Source organism: Athene noctua, chromosome 23, assembly GCF_965140245.1.
Source record: "Athene noctua chromosome 23, bAthNoc1.hap1.1, whole genome shotgun sequence".
Taxonomy (NCBI): Eukaryota; Metazoa; Chordata; class Aves; order Strigiformes; family Strigidae; genus Athene; species Athene noctua.
The window spans coordinates 4,069,915-4,089,497 of NC_134059.1; the positions used below are offsets into that span (position 1 = coordinate 4,069,915).

The 19,583-nt window shown below is 55.2% G+C and overlaps 1 protein-coding gene across 2 annotated transcripts; it reads left to right on the forward strand.

The window, feature by feature from the left end:
• Nucleotides 1–310: 310 nt before the first annotated feature.
• Nucleotides 311–19,583, forward strand: TBC1D22B (TBC1 domain family member 22B). 2 transcript variants are annotated; one of them, XM_074925339.1, is made up of 13 exons: nt 311–491; nt 5,029–5,085; nt 6,030–6,343; nt 7,173–7,352; nt 7,853–7,923; nt 8,364–8,492; nt 8,940–9,005; nt 9,920–10,034; nt 17,381–17,487; nt 17,821–17,896; nt 18,218–18,345; nt 18,588–18,683; nt 19,154–19,583. In XM_074925339.1, exons 1-13 carry the CDS (start codon nt 436–438, stop codon nt 19,280–19,282), a joined length of 1,524 nt encoding a protein of 507 aa, XP_074781440.1. In that variant the 5' UTR covers nt 311–435; the 3' UTR covers nt 19,283–19,583. The 2 variants fall into 2 exon arrangements, with proteins under 2 accessions (XP_074781440.1, XP_074781441.1); XM_074925340.1 differs by lacking the exons at nt 17,381–17,487; nt 17,821–17,896; nt 18,218–18,345; nt 18,588–18,683; nt 19,154–19,583 and adding an exon at nt 11,354–12,789.

A 19,583-nucleotide genomic window follows, 5' to 3' on the forward strand; every position in this document is an offset into this window, starting at 1 on the left:
AACCCGACCGGCCCTCCCCTCCTCAGGGTCCCGCGGCCCACGCAGGCAGCGCCGCCTCAGCCCCGCTCCATGCGGCTGCGCCCCCCGCCCGGGCCGGGATGGGTTATTCCCTCCCCCCCCCCGATGGTCTCTCCCGCCTCACGCAGCCCCACCTCCAGCCCCGCAGACCCCGCCCCTTTTCCTGACGTCACTCCCTCCGCCCGCTGGCCATTGGCCGATCCACAGCGCCTTGCTCGACAGCGGCCAATGGCGGCGCTGTCTCCTCCCGGATCCAAGATGGCGCCGCCGGGGGCTGCGGGCGGGTGGCGGTGAGGCGGCCTGCGGGGGGCCGCCGCCTTCCTCCGCGCTCCGCCGCTGCGCCGCGGGGCCGGCCGGCCGGTGGGCTCGAGCGCTCGCTGGCTGGCCGGCCGGCCGGGCCCGCCCCTCCCTTCCGCCATGGCGGCCGAGAGCGGCAGGCAGTTCTGGAAGCGGAGCGCCAAGCTGCCGGGCAGGTGAGCGCGGGCCCGGCCCGGCCCGGCCCTACCCCCCAGCTCCTCCGGGGAAGGGGTGCGAGGGCCGCAGCTCCTCTCCCCAGCGGGGGGGCGTTGGGTGGGGGAGCTGGAGCGGCCCCGCTGCCTCGGGAAGGGGCTGTCAGGAGCACCCTGCCAGGCTGTGGAGCTGGGGTACCCCCTGCAAGGGTGGGGGGTACCGGGGGTATCCACCCCGGCTGTGGGCCAGGGGAGCTGGCCGGGGACCCTGGGGTTCCCCTCTGCAGTAAGGGGGATGCCAAGCGCACCCCGGGCTGTGGGGCAGGGGAATTGTGCTGGAGGAAATCCCCTTGTATAAGAGAAGGGTAGTGTCAGGATCGCCCCCTCATCTGTAGGGCAGGGCAGGCCCTGGGGGGGACCCCTGTGTGCACCCTCTGCCCCATGGGAAGCAGGGTGGGGGGTCAGGGGTGGCCTCGGAGCCAGGGCTGTACCATCCTCCTCGCCACAGATACTGAAGAAAGCTCATCCCTTCCCAAAGCCCTTAGAGATGTCACCTTGGGTGGCAGCAACTGTGTCCCAAACAGGTGCCCCTGCCAACGCGTGTGCCCCTCTGTTATCCTCTGCGGGCTGTCACTCCTGGTCCACCTCTACTCGACACAAGGGACTGTGGGGCACCTCTGTGTACACCTCTCTCTGGCTATGATGTCCCTGTTCCTGTCAAGGCATCCGCACTCACCTCGGGGATGGGAGAAACAAGTGAAATGTCTGATTCAAGTGGTGTTTAGGAAGAAGAGGCTGGTGGTGATGAAGGAGATGCTCCCTACAAGGCCTCTGGAGCAAGGCTCCCATGGGCACAGGGCACCCACCTCTCTGGGGAGGCTTTCACAAGTGCCGTTCCTGTCTGGTGCTCCTCACAGTTGCTCTCATTTGCCTTATCTGAACCCTGCCCTTCCCCTCCTGGTGTGCGGACGCAGTCTGAAATGCTTAGTTGGCTCTAAATCCTGCTGGGCCAGTTAAATCTCTCTTTCTAATGTGCTTTCACTCGTTTTTTTGTTGCTGCACCGGCTCCCTCAGGTTGGTGGGACAATCCAGGCCCGTGGCAAGCAAAGGGAAAGCAACGAGTGCTATGTGTTTCTCCTGTTCTTAGGAGAAGAAAATGTTGTGCTCTCCTTGGGTCATTTTGTCTCCTGATTGCTCCCGTCCCTCCCATGGAGGTCACGGCCCTGCTCCCAGCTGGTGGCATTAGACAGCATCTCTCTTCTGCAGTAGATGACTTCAAGCTTCGGCTTGGAAAGCTCAAACCAGGTGAACCGGTCTGGGAGGCAGCCAGTTCCTGCCTAGACAATACACTCCAACGTCAAGTTTTTGGCAGAGTTCTCCCCTGCTCCTAACTGGCTGCTGTCCAGGAGCCTTGCTACCACCTCAAACTCTCCTGCATGCCCGTCCTTCCCAGGGACGGCTACCGACAGGGCTTGGCCAACACAACCACGGCAGGTGGAGGTGGGACGTGCTGCATCCATGGTCACTAGACATGAAGCTCTCTTTCTTCTTTTTTGTCTGAGCTTTGAGAGATATTCCCACACAGATTATTGGCTCTCTCCTTTCTTTGCCCTGACAAGCTGACAGAGGGAGGCTTTGTAAAGATTTGGAGACTGTCTTAGCTTCCTTTTCCATGACACTTTCTGTAGTTGGTCACTTAGTTGTATTAGCTTTTAGGCGGTGCTTTTTTCCTGCAGATTTAAGGTGGCAGAACTAGTAAATGTTGTTTCACGTTTCCAATACTGCCCTGTGTTTTTTGCATTGGGAATTCTCAGCCCAGTAATTTTCTGGGGATGCCCTGACAGGTTGGTCTAGTGTCTTATCCTCTGTGTGATGGGTTGTTTGTTTCCTGTTCTTTAGAGATGGGCAGCCAGGCTTCAGTGAAGGGTATTCAAATGCTGTTTTAAAAGGGGAGAAATAGAATCTGCTAGGAATAATTCTGTGTCCAAAGTGGCACTGAGGTTTCATGGATGTGCAGTGTCAATAACCTACACCCCACGATGATCTCCTCATGAGCGTTGTAACACAGATATCACAGCCGTTGTACAAGACGCTGAACATACAGGTAACAAAAAATGCCTGTCTTAAAAAGCTTAAACTGAGACAGGACTGGGGACTCATCCAGTCAGTTTGGGAGCATAGAGTCAGCCTTGGTCTTGGCTCCTGACCCAGTGGTGTGTTTGCTCAGAGATAGTGCCTGCCCTGAGCTTTCTGTCCATGCAAAAGTCGGGCAAAGACAGCTTCAGACAGGGAGTTGAACTTGGAGACAGCAGATTCATCTAGCCGAGCTGCATCAGGGAAAACCAGACAAGCGTGGGTAAATAAAGTTACTGAGCATCACTTGGAGGCATCACGCAATTTTCTCAGCTGTAAAGGTAGGATGTGGTAATGCACCTTTGTGTGGAGCTGTAGGATGTTCTGGGAGTTGGGTACAAGGATGTGAGTAAAGGAGCGGGATCAGATGCCGAGGGTACTACAGATACTACGGCAGAAACCTGCTGTCTGGCAGTTGTGCAAGTGCTTGTGTATCTTAATTAAAAGTCACCTGTTGCACACCTCAGACCATTTGCACACCTTCTGACCGGCCTGTTATACCTTCTGCACGGGTGGATAGGGCAGTGAATCCGCAAAGATGGGACAAACACGAGGGGAACCCACTTCGTACAGCGGTTTGAGCTCACCGATGCAGGCTGGGGGTGTTCAGCCCTGCCTTTGTAGCCTGCTGGAAATGAGACCGTCATCTTGATCTGCTTGTGTGGGAGCAGTGTCTGATGGGCTGTGCGCTTAGATCAGCTCAGGATGCTTTGTTGGGGGAGCCTGAGTTCAAATTCTATAAAAAGAGCTGCTTGGGAGGCGGGACCCTCTGCCGTTGTATCGGCCGTTAGCCAGTGGAGGCATCCGCGGATTGCTTCAGAGCCCCAGGAAGGGGTTTCCTCACCCAGAGCTGGCTGCCACATCCCCTCCACTATCTCGAACACACATCGTTCGTTCAGCTTGTGAAGTTCAGGCCTTCGCACGTGAATCGAAGCAGTCACCCCTCAGCAGCACAGGGACCCCCGCACGGAGAGGAGCAGCGCTGTGGCTGCTGTCACGAGGCGACGTGAGCTTGGTGCTGGGTATCGGAGAGGCTCTGCCGGCTCCTCTGCTGCAAGGAGCTGCTATGAGTCATTGGGAAGCAGTGCTGATCTGAAGGGGTTGTTTTTCTTACTCCTGATAATCTGCTTGCTATGCCCACCCACGGGGGTGCCTCTGCTTAATAGCTGTCCTGACTCCTAGATGCTAATTAGTCAGCAAACTCTTTCCTAGGCTTGATCGGTGGTGGGTAAACACAGTGAGCCTTTTCTGTGCTTCCAGCCACAAGGGACGGCTGCTGCGGCGGCGAGCCCACCCCTTGCCAGGCTTTGCCACCAGGATCTCTCTGTGCTGTGTTGTTTCCAGCCTCTGCCCTGGATCTCTGCATCTCTCCCTGCCAGCTGGGCCTGTTGCTGCCGCCTCCCCTGCATCAACTGGTTCCCAGCACGCTTTCCAGCTGCACCAGGCTGCCGTCCCCCTCCTACATGGCTGGGCTCTGCTCGTTTTACTGCTGGGCACCATCTGCAGCTCCTGGAAACCAGGCCAGCTCTGTTGACCCAAGAGGAGCCTATCCCTTGTGTGCCAGCTCTGAATGGGCCCTTGTCTCTGCTGTGGGATGCAGGACTGTGCTGTGTACCAGGGGATGCAGAGGAATTGTTTTCTAGAGATGGTTTTTCAGAGTGGGGTGGCTGTGAATTGTTACCCAAATGGAGGTAATAACCGAGGATTCCTGTCTTGCATCCAGAGACTCTGCAACCAGTGATGAACACGCATCTAGGAGCTCTTCTCTGAGATGTTGCTCCCCATGTAGTGCCTGCAGCCCTCGGGCTCCCTGTCCCATGGGTCTCCCTTTCCACCGGGAGAGGAGCTGAGGGACGGAGACGTGACTCATTTCAGGCCACATAGGAAGTAGTTGATTAAGCTGGGATTTGGACCTGAGTCAAACCGTGTACTGTAGCGTTGGCTGCAAGCCTGAGAGCCAGCGTGGGGTTCAGTCCCTCAGGTGTGTTGCAGAAGAGCCACAGTGTCCCTGGCTGGAGTCCTTCCCTGTCCCACAGGGCTCGGAAATGTGAATTCCCAAACCTGGAAATCCCCTTGATGGAAAAGAAAATGAACATCAGTGTGTAAGGCAGGGGGACTGAGACATGTGGTCACTCAGAGTAAATGGGTGGTGCAGAAAAGAGCAGATCTGAAATCCCAGCTCAGGCTGGAGAGAGCCTAAGAGTTTAAACAAGGCTTCTCTTTGCTGCTGCAAAGAACAAATCTTCAGCTGAATGTGGCACTTTGGATCTAAGGCTTTGAAGACAGAAAATTATTGAAGCTGCTTTTGGTCTGTATTCAGCTCCCAACAACAGGCAAGAAGTGAAACCCCAGACTAGGCTGAGGAGATTATTCGTGGGTGCTCTGTGACTTTTTGCATTGTCATCTTTTTTCTTTCCCTTTTCTGCAGCATTCAACCTGTCTATGGAGCACAGCATCCTCCGCTGGATCCCCGGCTCACCAAAAAGTAAGTGTTTATCTTCTGGAGATGCAGGCCACGGGGCTTTGCAGGTTTTTTGCTCAGTCCTGCAGTGAGCAGAGGTCTCCAGCACCCTCTGGCACTGTGATGTTCAAGTGGAGAAGGGCAGCAGTGCCGTGTGGTACTGCCTTGAGCTCTGCAAAAGCTTGCAGGGAAAGCTTATCTGCTGGTGTCCTTTATGGCCAGAAATCCATATCGTACCAGCCACATCAAAGGAGACAGGCGTATTTTTTAACAGTGGTGTCTGAGCCCTCTGCTCCCCTTCAGAGATGGAAGAATTAAGGGAAGGGGAGGTAAAGCTGTGAGGCTGGAGAACCGCAGCCCCTTCCTGGCAGGAAGAGGCAGAGCTGATCTGAACTGCCTCCTTGTCTCTATCTTGTGCTGTGTAGTGGTGAAGGTTCCCCCTTTTCTGTGACGCTTCAGGTGGTGGACTTTGACTCCTGTAGCTAAAGGGTAAATGCAAAGGCTCCTCCTGTGCCTGAGAAAAGAACCAGGCTGGCCTGTCTGCTGGGAGCCATTGCAGCTGTATCGGGAACATCCACAAGTGCAGACTGGCTCTAACTCCTGACATGCCTCTCCCCAGGTCGCAAGACTTTTTTTGGGTGTTAATCCACCAGTTTTCTCTAGGGTGGGGGGAGGCAGAGCTGGAGGAGTTTTACGTCTCTCCCCTTTGCCCTTCTGAGCTGGGAAGCCTGGCACCTCTCCAGCTGTGTGCTGGCACTGTGGCCTCCGTGCCTTGCCATCGTACCAGCTCGGGCTCTGCCTCCCGTCAGCGGGCAGCCCAGAGAGACTTAACACGTTCTGTGGGTTTGGGAGGAGGAATGGGGAAACTGGGAGAAGGGACTGGCTGGTTGGAGTGAGGACGTAGGGAAGGAAAGAAAACAGGGTGGTCTGACAGCATGGCTCTGATACTGTTTCTCTCTGGCTCCCAGCTTCATCAAGGACCGCTCCAAGGCCAACGCGCTGCCTGTGAAAAGCAAGAAGGCCTCCAGCTTTCACGAGTTTGCCCGCAACACCAGCGATGCCTGGGACATCGGTGATGATGAAGACGAGGACTTCTCTTCTTCCTCTTCTTCTTTGCAAACTCTGAACTCTAAAGTGGCCAAGGCCACGGCAGCCCAAGTTCTGGAGAACCACAGCAAGCTGCGGGCAAAACCCGAGCGGGCCCAGTCCACTCTCAACGATGTGCCCAGCAACTGCAAGGTCATCAAGTCCAGCAGCGAAGCCCAGCTCTCCAGGACAGCTGGTAAGAACCATCCTCAGGAGCAGCCTCATGCTCTGGTGCTCCCCTGACTCACTGCTGAACTCAGCCCCTTGCTGCTACTCGCGTGTTATGGGCAAGAGCCTGTAAGCTCAACAGAGGCTTTCACCTCCTTGTAGTATCCTGTACACCAAGGAGCCATTTTTGGAGGTCTGGCCTTAATGCTTCAGTCTCCTCTGCTGCTTGATGTCCTGTGTACAGGCCCAGAGGATCCTGTGTTCTGGGTGCTAAGGGATTCTGGAAATCTGTTAAACTCTTGCTTAGGGTTGCTCACTGTCCGCTTCCTTTGTGGCCCAGTGTGCTGATCTTAGTAAAGGTCCATTGACCTCAGGTCGGGACAGTTTGGGCAGAGAACTGGGCAGCATCAGCCCCTGCTGCCAGCAGGTGGCATTGGCAGCTGATCCCTCCTCTCTGCGCTGTCAATTAGCTTGATCGCTATTTAGATCAGCAGTGAGCAGAACAGATCTGAAGGTTGGTTCTTGTGGGATTCCCACAGCTCCTTCTGCCTCATCTCCTGTGCCCTTCTGCCCGTGGCTTCCCATGGGAGGAAGGAATTCTGATCCCCTGGCAGCCAGTCTGATGCAGGAGGAAGGAAGGGAGGGAGAAATGGGGGGAAATGATGGAAGAGCCACGACAGATGCCTGTGAACCAGCTGATCCATCAAAGTGGGCCAGCGGTGCTCTGTTTGCTGGGACTGGGGCAGAGAGGGGTGGAATCTGCAGCAGCAGGTCTCTGACGGTGTCCAGAAGAGCGAGGTGGGGTTGAAGAGGTGCAGACACTGTCCCCACCTCACCGCAGCATCTGCTCCTTGCAGAGGAGGCCTGTGTGCGGAACCCCCTTCAGAAGCAGCAGTCCCTTCCCCTTCGGCCCGTCATTCCGCTCGTCGCCCGAATCTCTGACCAAAACGCTTCGGGTGCTCCCCCCATGACTGTGAGGGAGAAAACCCGCCTGGAGAAGTTTCGGCAGCTCCTTTCCAGCCACAACACGGACCTGGGTGAGTGTGGCAAAACGGGGGTGCCTGCGGGTGGGAAGGGGAAGGCAGAGGGGGCCTGCTGCCTGCTTCAGGTTGCAGTCAAGTCTGCTCTGGCATGGATAAAGTGACTACCTGCAGTTGCTCCAAGCAGGATAGTTGCACAAACTCTCTATTGGCAGGTGGTTATGTCCTCCACCAGCTGCCTGTCTATTGCCAGTCTTTCTCCATCTCACAAATGATAGTTGTGATCACTGGGGGCCGTTGGGCTCTGCATGAGAACTGAGGCTCTAGAGGATTGGAGCCCCTGCAGCCACCAGTCCCGTGCCCAGACTGAGCTGAAAGCATCTCTACTGCCCTTGCTGCAGACATGCGTCCCCCGTCATTGCTGATGTGGAGCCTTCCTGGAGGCTCAAGTGTCTCCAGAGCCTGCAGGAGCAGACTGGGCTTTCCTCTCCTTCTAGGTGTAGTGGTGCCTGGACGTGCCTAGGATCTAATCCATTGCCACCACTGTCCGTTTGCAGATGAGCTGAGGAAATGCAGCTGGCCCGGTGTGCCCAGAGAGGTCCGGCCCGTGACGTGGCGTCTCCTCTCAGTGAGTACTTGGAGCTGTGACGCGGGATTCTGGGGGGAATGTGCCGAGCCAGGGACATGTGCTCCTAGACCTTCGTTGTGTCCCATAACCAGGTTTGCTCTTCTTGTATCTGTGCCCAGCCTACGGGTGAGCTGTAGGTTTGGTTTTTTTTTTAGTTGGGGAGTGTAATTGCTACATCCTCTGTGAGCACAAAGCCCAGACTGGTGCTGGGAATGTGTGGTTCCCTCTGTTTTGGGAAACTGAATCTCATGGAGTTGGGTTGCTCCAAGATCAGTGAAGGCATCAGGGGCTGGGAAAGCCAGATCCCATGAAAGCTCTTTCCCCAGCTCCTGAGTCTCTGTGCCTGATGCTTCCAGGCGCACAGCTGACCGGCAGGATTTCAGGGGGTGGTTTGTGGTGAGGGGAGAGGCTCTGCCCTGACACAGCTTTTCCTGCCCCAGGGTTATCTCCCCGCAAACATGGAGCGGCGAAAGCTGACCCTGCAGCGCAAGCGGGAGGAATATTTTGGCTTCATCCAGCAGTATTATGATTCCCGGAACGAGGAGCACCATCAAGACACCTACCGACAGGTACGAGCCCTCTGCTCGTTGCCTGGCTTTCTGCCTGGGTTACATCCCTTTCCTCCCTCTTGGCTGCTGCTTGTCTGTGTGGTTGAGGGCATGCGGGGTCTTCCTGTAGCTGTAGCTATCAGGAGTCTTCTCCTTGGGGACAGGACACTGTTTCTGTCTGTCTTATTACAGGTAGTAGTTTAAGCCTTCCCTAAATCGACCTCTTAACTAGAATTCAGACCCCAGCTCTTTCCCAGCTCAGGGCACCTGCCCACACCTGAGCAGAGGAGACTGGAGATTAAACTGTAGATTATTTTTCTCAGTGCAGCCGTCACCTGCAGCCCTCACCGTGCTTGTCAACAAGTGCAGCTCCTGCCTGGGGGGACACTGAGGGGTGGATTCCCTGTTACTGTGTTACTGTGCCCCTGGCGACCATGGCTGGTGTGTGTAACCCACCCTCTCTTGCAGATCCACATCGACATTCCAAGGACCAACCCACTCATCCCCCTCTTCCAGCAGCCGCTCGTCCAGGAGGTAAGAGGAGAGCGAAGCTCCTGCCCCACGTTTGCCATGGGGTGTGTGTGGGGTTAGATCAGCACTGCCACGAGCGAGTTGGTTTTGCAGGGAAACTTCCCTGGCTGACAGCTGCTGATCCAGTGAATACCTGCTGAAACTTTGTCCCATGTTTCTGAAATCAGACTTCGAGCTCAGGAGTGATGAGATCAGCTCTTTTGTGGTGAGATGTAGCCAACAATTGGTAAAAGACCTAAAGCTTTTGTTTTGAGACAAATTCAAGGTGTTTGAACCAGAGGAGATCAGCTGTGTTTTGCTACGAAACCTCTTGTGTGAGAAGCAGGATGTGAGAAACACAGGCAGGGAGGGGTTTGAGAGGTGGCCAGGAGGTGTGAGGAGCATCTGTCCTCTTCAGAAATGAGCTCAGCGTGTGTGTATATGTCAGAGCACGGTGTCCTGGGGCTGGGGCAGCCTGGAAATAACACACTGGTTGTTGGAGGGGGGCTGCTCTATTGGGAAGTATCCAAACCCGTGATGTTTTGCCCGAAGAACTGTGCTGATAACAGGTAACAGCCTTGGCTTTTCATGTGACACTCAGCAAGGTGTGCTGCTTTGCTAAGGGGCAGCCCTGCCCTATGGGTGGAAGGGTCTTAAGCCACCTGGATCTTGAGAAGTTGGATCTGCACTTCTTCAAACAGCGGCTTTGAGGGGCCTGGGCTGCTTTGTTCTGTGAAGTGTGGGCTGGCCTGTGTGGGGGATCTGTGGATCATACCAGAGTCTCTCCTAGGACTTGCATGCTTCTTATCTCACCCGTGTTGCTGCAGAAGAGCCTGTCAGCGCATGATCTCCACTCCCTGAGCTTAGTAGTTATGCTTTTCTGCCTTTCCTTTGTGCACGGCTAATGCAGGTACCTGCTTTCCCTCATTCTTCCCTAGATCTTTGAGAGAATCCTGTTTATCTGGGCCATTCGACACCCAGCCAGCGGCTATGTGCAGGGAATCAATGACCTGGTCACTCCGTTCTTTGTTGTGTTCCTCTCTGAGTATGTTGGTAAGTGACTTTTGCTGTTTGAAGCACGGTGCTGACTCTTGACCACGGTGTTTGAAATGGTGTGAAGCACTGGCATCAGACAAGTGTGCCTTGCTGGAGGGGATGATGTGTGTGTTCTTCCTTCAGCACCAGGCTGATGCATCTTGACCTCTTACTGTATCTGTGCTGCCTGGTTAAATTGAGTTCAGTTTCATAACCTTGCTGAGCTCCACGGAAGTTGAAGTGCTAAGGGTGGATTTGCATTTGAATGTATTTAACATCCTCGCAGTTTGGAGGAGAATGGGGTCTTTTAGGCACTGAGGGAGTTTATGCCAAGCTCTGATATACAGAGTTGGGGGAGGGAAGGGTCTTGCTCTCAAAGCTTGTGCTTGGAGCTAGTTCTTGCTCTAGAAGGAGTCAGGGAAGCATAAAGAGACCCTGCTGAGAATGTAAAATAAACTATTTAAATAAAGATTCCTGTCCCGTGCTGCTAATACAGGTGTGTTTCTCAAGCTGAGAGTTTCAGAAAGCAAATTGACTTCTCCCTGCTGCTTTTGGCTTTCTTGTCAGCCAGTTGCTTTTAGCTGGAGATCAAGTAATTTCCACCCATAGCATTTTTATTCTTTCTCCAGCTCTAGCTGTGTTTTGGGGTTGCTGTTAATGCTGACATGCCATAATCCCAGGGGTCTTGGTTTTCACTGTAGATAGAAGGAAAAAGGAAGTTATAAGACTGTATTAGTGATAGAGAAATTCTTTTGAACAAATATTTTTAAGGTCTAATCCAAAGCTTGTTGAAGTCAGCAGCAGGCTTCCACTCCCTAGCTGAGGCTTTGGAAGCTAATACTGACCTGCAAAGAGGAAGGCCACCTCTGTTTACACTCTGTAGCTGGTGTGGTCAGGATTGATCCCTCAGAAGTGCTGTTGCTCCTCACAGCCTGAAGGAGAAGGCACAAAATGTGGCTCTGCTACCAACTGGAGGGAATTCCCTTTCTTGGGAGGGAGGTCAGGAGCCTCTCGGGTTGGGTCTGAGCAGGTTCCCTTTGAGTGTCTTTCTGTGCCTTCTTCCTTGAGCAGCATTGGTGACACTTAGTCCTGATGGAGGCTGGTTGCTCAGGATCAGTTTGTTGGGTTAGAAGCAGAGCTGTGCCTGGTGAGTTCTCCATGCAAGAAGGGAGCTGGTCTGAAGCGTCAGAGCTGCCTGTGGGTACCTGGTGTGGCTTTCTACAGTCTGTACCGTGTTGAGTGTTGGGGCTCACATCTCTCTGCGTGTGGCTGCAGAGTTCATGCTGCATCGAACGTGTCCCTCTCTTGCTGGGGTCATGCTTCTCGCTGTCTTCCAGGGCTCTTTTTTCCTCTGACTGAAGCTTCCTCTCTGAATGTGGCCTTCCTGTTTCCAGCTATCTCTGAAACTTGTGTTGGAGTAAAAAAATCCCTCTGCCTGAGACCCGCTGAGTTGAATTTGGCCAAGCAACATCATGGATCCCCCTTCTCTCCCCAGAGACTGGGGTCCAAAGCCAGTCTTGAGGTCCCAAGCTGTCTCGGTGGCTACCTGCTCCCTGGTCTGGCTGTGTAGCAGTCAGAATTTAAGGGCAAGATCAGTAATTGCCTTGAATGTACATGGGAAAGAACTGGCAGTGTTCAGTGTCACGTAACCCCTTTTGCAACAGGATTTAAGTCACTGGTTTGGAGCATCAGCTCTTCTCTACAGCTGCCTTTGACTGAAGAGGCCCCTGAAGAGCTGGTGCTGGGCAGGGTCTGGAGCCTCTTCGTGTTGGATCATTAATGCTCAGGCTCCCTGGATCAGCCAGGTCTGTGCTGCACCCGAGTCCTTGCAGCAGGAGAGCCAGAAGAGGCCTTGCATGGTTTGATAATCCTTGTGCAGCACGTGCCAAGGGACAACTCGCCTTTCTGTGGGGCATCTCTTGTTAAGAGGAAATGCTGCTCTTCAAGCTGTATCCCCCTTGGGAAAGGGCACGATCTGTGTGGCTCAGGCAGCCCCTGGCCACAGAGGCCCTGAGGGCTCGTACACCTCTGTGTCATCTGAGGGGACTTCCGCGCTCAAAGGGGTGTGCACAACCGGCCTGGAAAAGTTTCCCTCGCATTTCTGTGAAAGCTGGCTCTGGGGAGCTTGGCACCAGCACTGGCTTCATCCTCAAGCTTCTTGGGCTTGCTGCCCCTCCTCTCCTTTCCAAACGGGTGTTTTGTTGACTGCAAGATGCTAGAAGGGACCCACCGTGCTGCCAGCTGGCTCCTCTGCTCAGCTGCCCACCGTCTTCCCCGGGATGTTTGTGTCGGAGCGTTGGAAGGGCTGTCTCCTGCAGCTGACTCAGCAGGACCGTCACAGCTCTCCAGGCACCGTGGGGGGTGTCTCTGTGTGTGTGATTCAGAGCTGACAGGCGGAGGTGGGAGTTCACAAGCTGTTGACTTTGGTTAGCTGTTCAGCACAAAGCTGGGCTGACACCCTGCTCTTCTGTTCAGTCTAGTGGCTTCTCATGAAACAATCTCACCTCCGATAACGGGCCAGTTCCCATCTCCCAAGTTTGCTGTGGACTTCTAACCCATCATCCCGTGCTTTGGGCAGCCGTTGCATTTGCAGACCACAGATCAACTTTTCTACAGATCAATTAAAATCTCTCCTTGGTGCTTATCAGCTGATTAATGTGTCTGGTTGACAGTGTCTCCATTATATATCAGTTACTAGGCCAAGGCCTAAAACATCCCTCAGAGGGCTTGTCTGGCTTCCCACCAAAGGCTAGAACGTGTCCATGGAGAAAAAGTGGGTGGTTTGGGTAGGGGATGGTCTGTGGCTTATCAGGCACATTCAGGGAACAGTTTGGCAGCTTCCTTTCATTGAAGTTGACACAAGCAATGAACCATCAGTCAGCAGTAACCCAGGAAACTCCCGGGCCCTTGTGTGCAGAGGGATTAAGCACAGCTTGCTCGAGGTAGTAGTTAGAGCAGTTTGGCCACACTGCTGTGTCTTTGACTTGATGCCTTTCCATTGTCACTGTGGAAGGTGTGAGGAGGAAGGGTATATGCCTCTCCACCTCCTGAAGGAGGTAAACAGACCAGTGAGTGAAAAACATTTTGCAGGAAACTATTTCTTCTAGCTGCCCTGGGATGCTTTGGGAACTGGATGACCCCTGTTCTTAACCTGCCTCTCCCTAGCCCGACTGACCGGGTCCCATTGATATGGCAATATCAAAAAAAAAAAAAAAGCTTTCTGAGCAATGTCTTGCATCCAGTGTGTGTGCCCCTCTGACCAGCTTCAGAAAATACCACCTAGGCTGAAGCAGGGAGAAGCAGCTCTTCCCCAGAGCTTCCAGTCCCCGTCTCTGAACTCCCCTGCCCCCTTTTCCAGTGCCAGCTGGGACCAGTTGCTTTTCTTGTACTTGCACCCAGTCTGGATGCAAAACTCATGCTTCTTCCGGACTGCTGTGAGCCTTTGGCAGATGGGATAGATTTAACTGCTGTGTTTTCCCCTTTCCCCCAGCGCGGCAAGCTGCCTCACCTTCTCCTGTGATGCTCTACCTGCCTCCCGCACGAACATGGCTGCCTCGGCTACTTGGCAGCAAGCACGGGCACTTGGGCCACTGCCAGCTCCGGAGCTGGAGCGGTTCCACCTCCCAGCTGATGGATGGCTTTGTCACACGTTGCTGAGCGCTGCTTGTTTTCAGCTGGTGCTGCCGTGAGGAAGAGCTCCAGGGAGGTGTTGAGGCTGCAGGAGCAGCTCAGCCTGCGGTTGCTGCCCTCGGGGTGGGATGGGCACGGGCTGCCAGCCCCGCTGGGAGGCAGAGCTGAGCGCTGAGGGTGGAGAGAGACAGTCTGGGGTCCCAGGAATTGGAGGGGATGACACCTCAGCACCTGCCCACTTTTCCAGCTGGCCAGAGAGGGCCCAGCAAGCACAGGGATGCTGAGTCCTGCTGAAGTTGCCTCCCAGCTCAGGTCCTGCAGCCCTCCTGAGTTGCTCCCAGCTCTCATGGCTTGTGTTTGCATTTAAAATGGCAGGGGCAGAGCTCAGAAATGAGTTCAGGATCCCCAGGTAGTGTCAGTGCTGGACCCTGCACCCTCTCCCTGTGCTCTCTGCCCATCCCAGCCTATGACACCACTTCCATCCCTCATTCCAAGCCTTGCATAAGGGATTGTTCCAGCTTTGGGACCTGTTTGGCCTTTCACCAAGGCTGTAGAGGGGAGCAGTACCATGGAAAGTATTGATCTTGCTCATTCATGGCTGGCTCTGTTATTAAATCCTAATCCTGGTTAAATCAGGACTCTCTTTCCCTGTAAGCAGGAGCAGAAGTGGAGCTTGGATGAAGGGGAGGGGGGAGCCTTGTGCCTGGGTGTTCCTCCTCACGCTGCCACTGACCCAGCTCGCTCTGAACTCCAGGTTTTGCCCTGGACCTGTCACTGACTGCACGTGGTGCAGCCTTGCCCATTGCTGTGCAGAGCTGTGAGCTGAGCCTGGGTTTAACTGTTCTCCAGGCCTCTAGTCCTGCATTAAGCCCCAGCTGCCAGAATATGGGCAGTGTTAAAGCTCATTTACAGAAGGCAGGGCTGCGGGAGGCTGGAGCTCTGGCTCCTCTGCTCCAAGCTATGTGCTGCCTGGCATTTGAGACAGGTTCACTGTGATGTCCCTTCTCCCGGGTCTGCCCTGAGCCCTGTCAAAATGTCACTCACAGGAACTTTGCTTTCCCCAAACGGCAGCTGCCCTTGGGCACCTTGTGACACTGCTGGCAGTGTCCCGGCTGCCTCCAGCCCAGCCGCGGGCAGCTGTCACCGTGCCCCTGGCTCCTTTTCAGCCCCTGTCAGAGCCATATGTTGAGTATCTCCCTCCTTTCCACGGCATCTCTTTAATGATGCCGCTGAGCAGGTGTTTGTGCTGAGCCACATGCTCCAGAGACCTGGGAGGTTTTTTCAAAACTTGTTGTGGTGTGAGTTGGCTCATGCTGAGGATCTGTTACCGCTGTTTTGCTTTGACATGGGGGTGCAGACAGGGTTGCTCCTCTTGTCCCCATACTGGTGCAAGCAGCAGGGTGTTCCCCATCAACTGGGCAGGTCACCACATCCCCTTTTCCATCTCAGTCCTCATGCCTAGAGCTGCACGGGGAGGTTTTCTGCACGAGGCTCACTCATTGCTGCGTGCCTGAGCCTGCCTTTCCCACCAGTCCTGGCTGTACACCTGGCCCTGACCTGCTCCTTCATGTGCCCATCCTCTTTTTCTTTATTATCTAGGAAGAAAATGGGTATTAAACAGATTTTTGCCTGCCTTTCTCATTACCTGGAACAGTTGAGAGTGGCTGTAGAGAAGCCGGCAGAAGAGTGATAGTTTTAGATGATGACCTGCAGCTGGAAAGGAGCTTTGCTGCTCTTTCTGCAGTACAAGATTGTCATTAATGCAGGGTTAAGCCCTCGCTTGTCCCTAAAGCTCCTGGTGACAGTTTGCTCCAGAGCTGAGCTCTGCCCCAGAGGTGGGAGCAGCTGGCTCCACACTTTTGGGGGCAGGATCTGTGAGTGCTGGTTTCCACAGCACGTCAGCCTGCGCCAGCTGCCCTGCGGCGTATCCGAGCCAAGGGGGCGGCCTGCCTCCAGCCCTGAGACCCATCCTGTCCCTCTCTTGCTCTTTTCCAAGGAAGATCAAAGATGCTTGTTAGGATTTCCAAACCCCTGTGTTTGGAAATGGGCCAGTTTAGCTCTGGCATCGGTTGATCTGATTTAGCAGCATGACAGCAGCGTGATGCGTGCTCTCCTCCTGAGGAGGAAAGGGAGGGAGGTGCTGGGTCAGTGGAGCCAGGAGGGCCAGAGCTGTGTCTCCTGCCAGTTTCCTCCCCAGTTTCCACTGCCTTCCCGTGCCTGTTGCCCTCGACAACCTCTAGGTTAAGGTGAGCCTGGCCTGGAGCAGGTGATCTCTGCTGCAAACTCAGCCAGCATCACCACCGTCCCACCCCTGAGGAATCTGGTCTCTTCCTTGCCCTTCCTGGGGGTTTATAAGCCCATTAAAAAGCAAGGGAAGCCTTTTGCACTCTGAGTATAATCTGGAGCACATGTCTTATGAGGAGCAGCTGAGGGAACTGGGGGGGTTCAGTCTGGAGAAGAGGAGGCTGAGGGGAGACCTCCTGGCCCTCTGCAACTCCCTGCCAGGAGGGGGCAGAGAGGGGGGATGAGTCTCTGGAGCCAAGGCCCCAGCGCCAGGCCCCGAGGGAATGGCCTCAAGCTGCCCAGGGCAGGGTCAGGCTGGCTCTGAGGAAGGATTTCTGTGCAGAAGGGGCTGTTGGGCGTTGGAATGGGCTGCCCAGGGCAGGGGGGGAGTCCCTGGGATCCCTGGAGGGGTTGAAGAGTCGGGCTGAGCCAGCGCTGAGGGATCTGGAGGAGTTGGGAAGGGTCAGGGTGAGGTTCAGGATTGGACTGGAGGAGCTTCCAGGTCTTCTCTAACCGAGATGATTCTGTGAGTACCCTCTGGGGACAGAGCTGCCACTAACCCTTGTGTCCTCAGACCCTCACTCCACTGGGTTTGAAAAACAAGCTTGCACAGATCTCAGCTTCCCCCATAGCAAGGCTCCTCTGTGCATGGGGCTGCTGTCTGCTGGAGCTCTCCTTCAGCTGGGCTCGAGGAGTAGGAGAAGCTCTGGGGAGCTGAGGGGTCTCTCTTCACGTGGCCGTGCTGTCAGGCTCTGTGCTGGATTTATGTCGGAGCCTTTTTGCTCTCCAGGAAGATGTTTGCACGCTTTTGGGTTCTTGCAATTGTGCCTGAGAGTCCTGCTCTACTGTAGGGGTTTCTGAGGCTTTGGCAGTTCTTTCTCATGGGTCCTCAAGAGTTGGCAGCCACTTTTCAGGTGCCTCTGTTGTTCTTCGGTCCTGGGATCATGCTGATGAATCTGACTGGGAGGGGGAAGTGACCTCCCTTGTGCTGCCCCAGGCCAAGGGCAGCGTTTCCTCCCCTGGTTTCTGGCTGCGGTGAGGGATTCACCTCTCCCGGTTCTCCCTGTGGTGCTGCCAGCTGGCAGAGACCTGCTGTCACACAGGGTGGGACGTGCTCCAGCAAGAGGGGTTCTATATGCTGGGAGCTTTCTTCATGCACAGACCTCACCCCTGAGGGACAACAGCAGTGACAGCACCGTAGGATTCCTCCCATGGCCCCCTGAGGAGCTGGGCTGGGTTTGTATCACAGCCACCAAGTCTTTTGGGGTCCTTCAGCCCTTTGCCTGGGTGCTGCGGGTGCTGCGCTCTGTGCCAGGCAGGATGCTGACATCACTCGGGGAGCCCTGTAGTGCCTCTTGCCCTGCCTTGGCTTGATAAAGCCCCTCGGTGTGTCCCGTGAGCATCCCAGTGTCCTCCCATCCTCCTGATGCTCTTCCCTCTCTGTTCCGCAGAGGAGGACGTGGAGAACTTCGATGTGACAAACCTGTCACAGGATGTTTTACGGAGCATCGAAGCCGATAGCTTCTGGTGCATGAGCAAGCTGCTGGACGGGATACAGGTGAGCCTCTGGGGCCACGAGGTTTCTGTCCCTTGCTGGGGTAGCAGTCATCTCTCTGCGTTTGGGTGAGCTCTCTGCGTGTCCTAGCATTAGGGAGATTTTGCTGCTTCACTGAGCTAAATCTGTGGGTAAAATCCTGGGGAAATAAGATGCTGTGGCTGTTCAGTGGGTGCTGTCTGGGCTCGGGACTTCACAGCAGGCAGATGATCCTGGTGCTGGAGAGCTGTGGCTCCTTGGCTCACGGTGATCTCTCTGTGGAGCTGGGCGTCTGGTTTTGGTCATTTCTAGCTGTTGTTAGTGCTGCTGCTGCTGACTTATGGCCTCTCCCTGCAGGATAACTACACTTTTGCACAGCCAGGGATCCAGAAGAAAGTCAAAGCACTGGAGGAGCTGGTCAGCCGGATCGATGGTAGGAGACAGAGGGATCTGAGCAGGTTGGAGGCTCTTCTGTCACAAGAGTGGGAGGCCTCCTTTGCAAGTAGCGCTCTCAGGGGAGGGGTAGACACTTGCCTACAACACGTATGGAAGCAGGGCAGGGTAGGGTCAGACAGAAACCTGCTGGGGACTGCGGTTTTCTGCCCAGACAGCACAGGGTGAGGAGCGGAGGCGTTTGGGAGAACAAGGACTCAGCCTGAAAGCACATGAAAGCTGGTGTGTTGGGGGCAGTGACCGTGTGCAGGCGCTGGGGCACCGTGGTCCCCAGGTGTGTAAGTGAAATGTGCTGTTTCAGAGCAGGTACATAATCACTTTAGGAAGTACGAGGTCGAATACCTGCAGTTTGCCTTTCGCTGGATGAACAATCTGCTTATGAGGGAGCTGCCGCTTCGCTGCACCATCCGCCTCTGGGACACCTACCAGGTACGTGGGCTCCCGCTGCCCTCCCTGCTTGGGGGTCACTGTGGGGCTGATTCCCTGTACACAGGGGGTCGGGGGGCTTCTGGCAGCACCGTGCAGCTGCGCAGATGAGGGAAGCAAAGCAGCGTGGCCCAGGGACATTTATAGCCAGCTGGGAGGTGCGTGGCCCGGTAGAACATCAGTGTCCAGGGAGGCCGTGATCCAGCTGAGCTGCAGGAGCTGACCCGGGGTTTTGCTGTCCGCAGTCGGAGCCAGAAGGGTTCTCACATTTCCACCTGTACGTCTGCGCCGCCTTCTTGATCAAGTGGCGGAAGGAGATCCTAGATGAGGAAGACTTCCAAGTAAGTCTTTGGGGCTGGGGGTAATTCCCTGGGGGTTGAAGGAAGGGAATTGCTGTGGTTGGGAGCTCAGCGTGGATACGGTCGACCGTCACCTCAGAGCTGGCTCCGAGATCATCCGCTCTCAGGATCTTTGCCTAAAAGTAACTCCTGAGCCCGAGTGCTCAGGACAGAACCGAGCTGTCGGGCAGCTCTTCCCTGGGCTCCAGCTTCCATCAGGGTAAATCCCTTCGTGTTTGCCTTTGGGTGGCCAGCTGTAGCACTGTGGTAGCACCCTGTATCTCAGGGGGTTTGGGGGCGTCTGAGGTGTTTCAGTGATTCAGATCTAGACACAAGCACATCTTAATGCCAACTCCGAGCCCCTCGCACCTGCGAATGTGGTGAGCAAAAATTCCTGAGTGCTGCTGCCTCTGGTCGTGCCGACCCCGAGCCTGCTCTGGATCTGTACCAAACAGCATCTTCCCCACTTTCAGGGCCTTCTGATGTTGTTACAAAACCTGCCCACGATACACTGGGGTAACGAAGAAATTGGACTCCTGCTCGCAGAAGCCTACAGACTCAAGTACATGTTTGCAGATGCCCCCAATCATTACCGCCGATAGGTGCCAGGGCACGACTCCCTCCTCTTCCCTGTGCCCACCCCCTCGTCCTGGCCCGATCTGATCACTGTGGCATTTTTGTCATCCCGAGTCCTCGGACACTCCGGCCGGGAGCTGCTCCTCGCTGTACAAAGCTCACATCGACTCTTGTCTTAACTCTTTAACGCGTGCCTGTCTGCCCCTCCCTGCGCCTGGATGTGCCACTCCAACCACCGTCAGTATTTCACACCGGGCTGGCAGCTCGAGCCGGGCCCAGAGGCTTGAAGGGGCTCGGGGAGGACACGGGGGACAATTCAACAGAGAA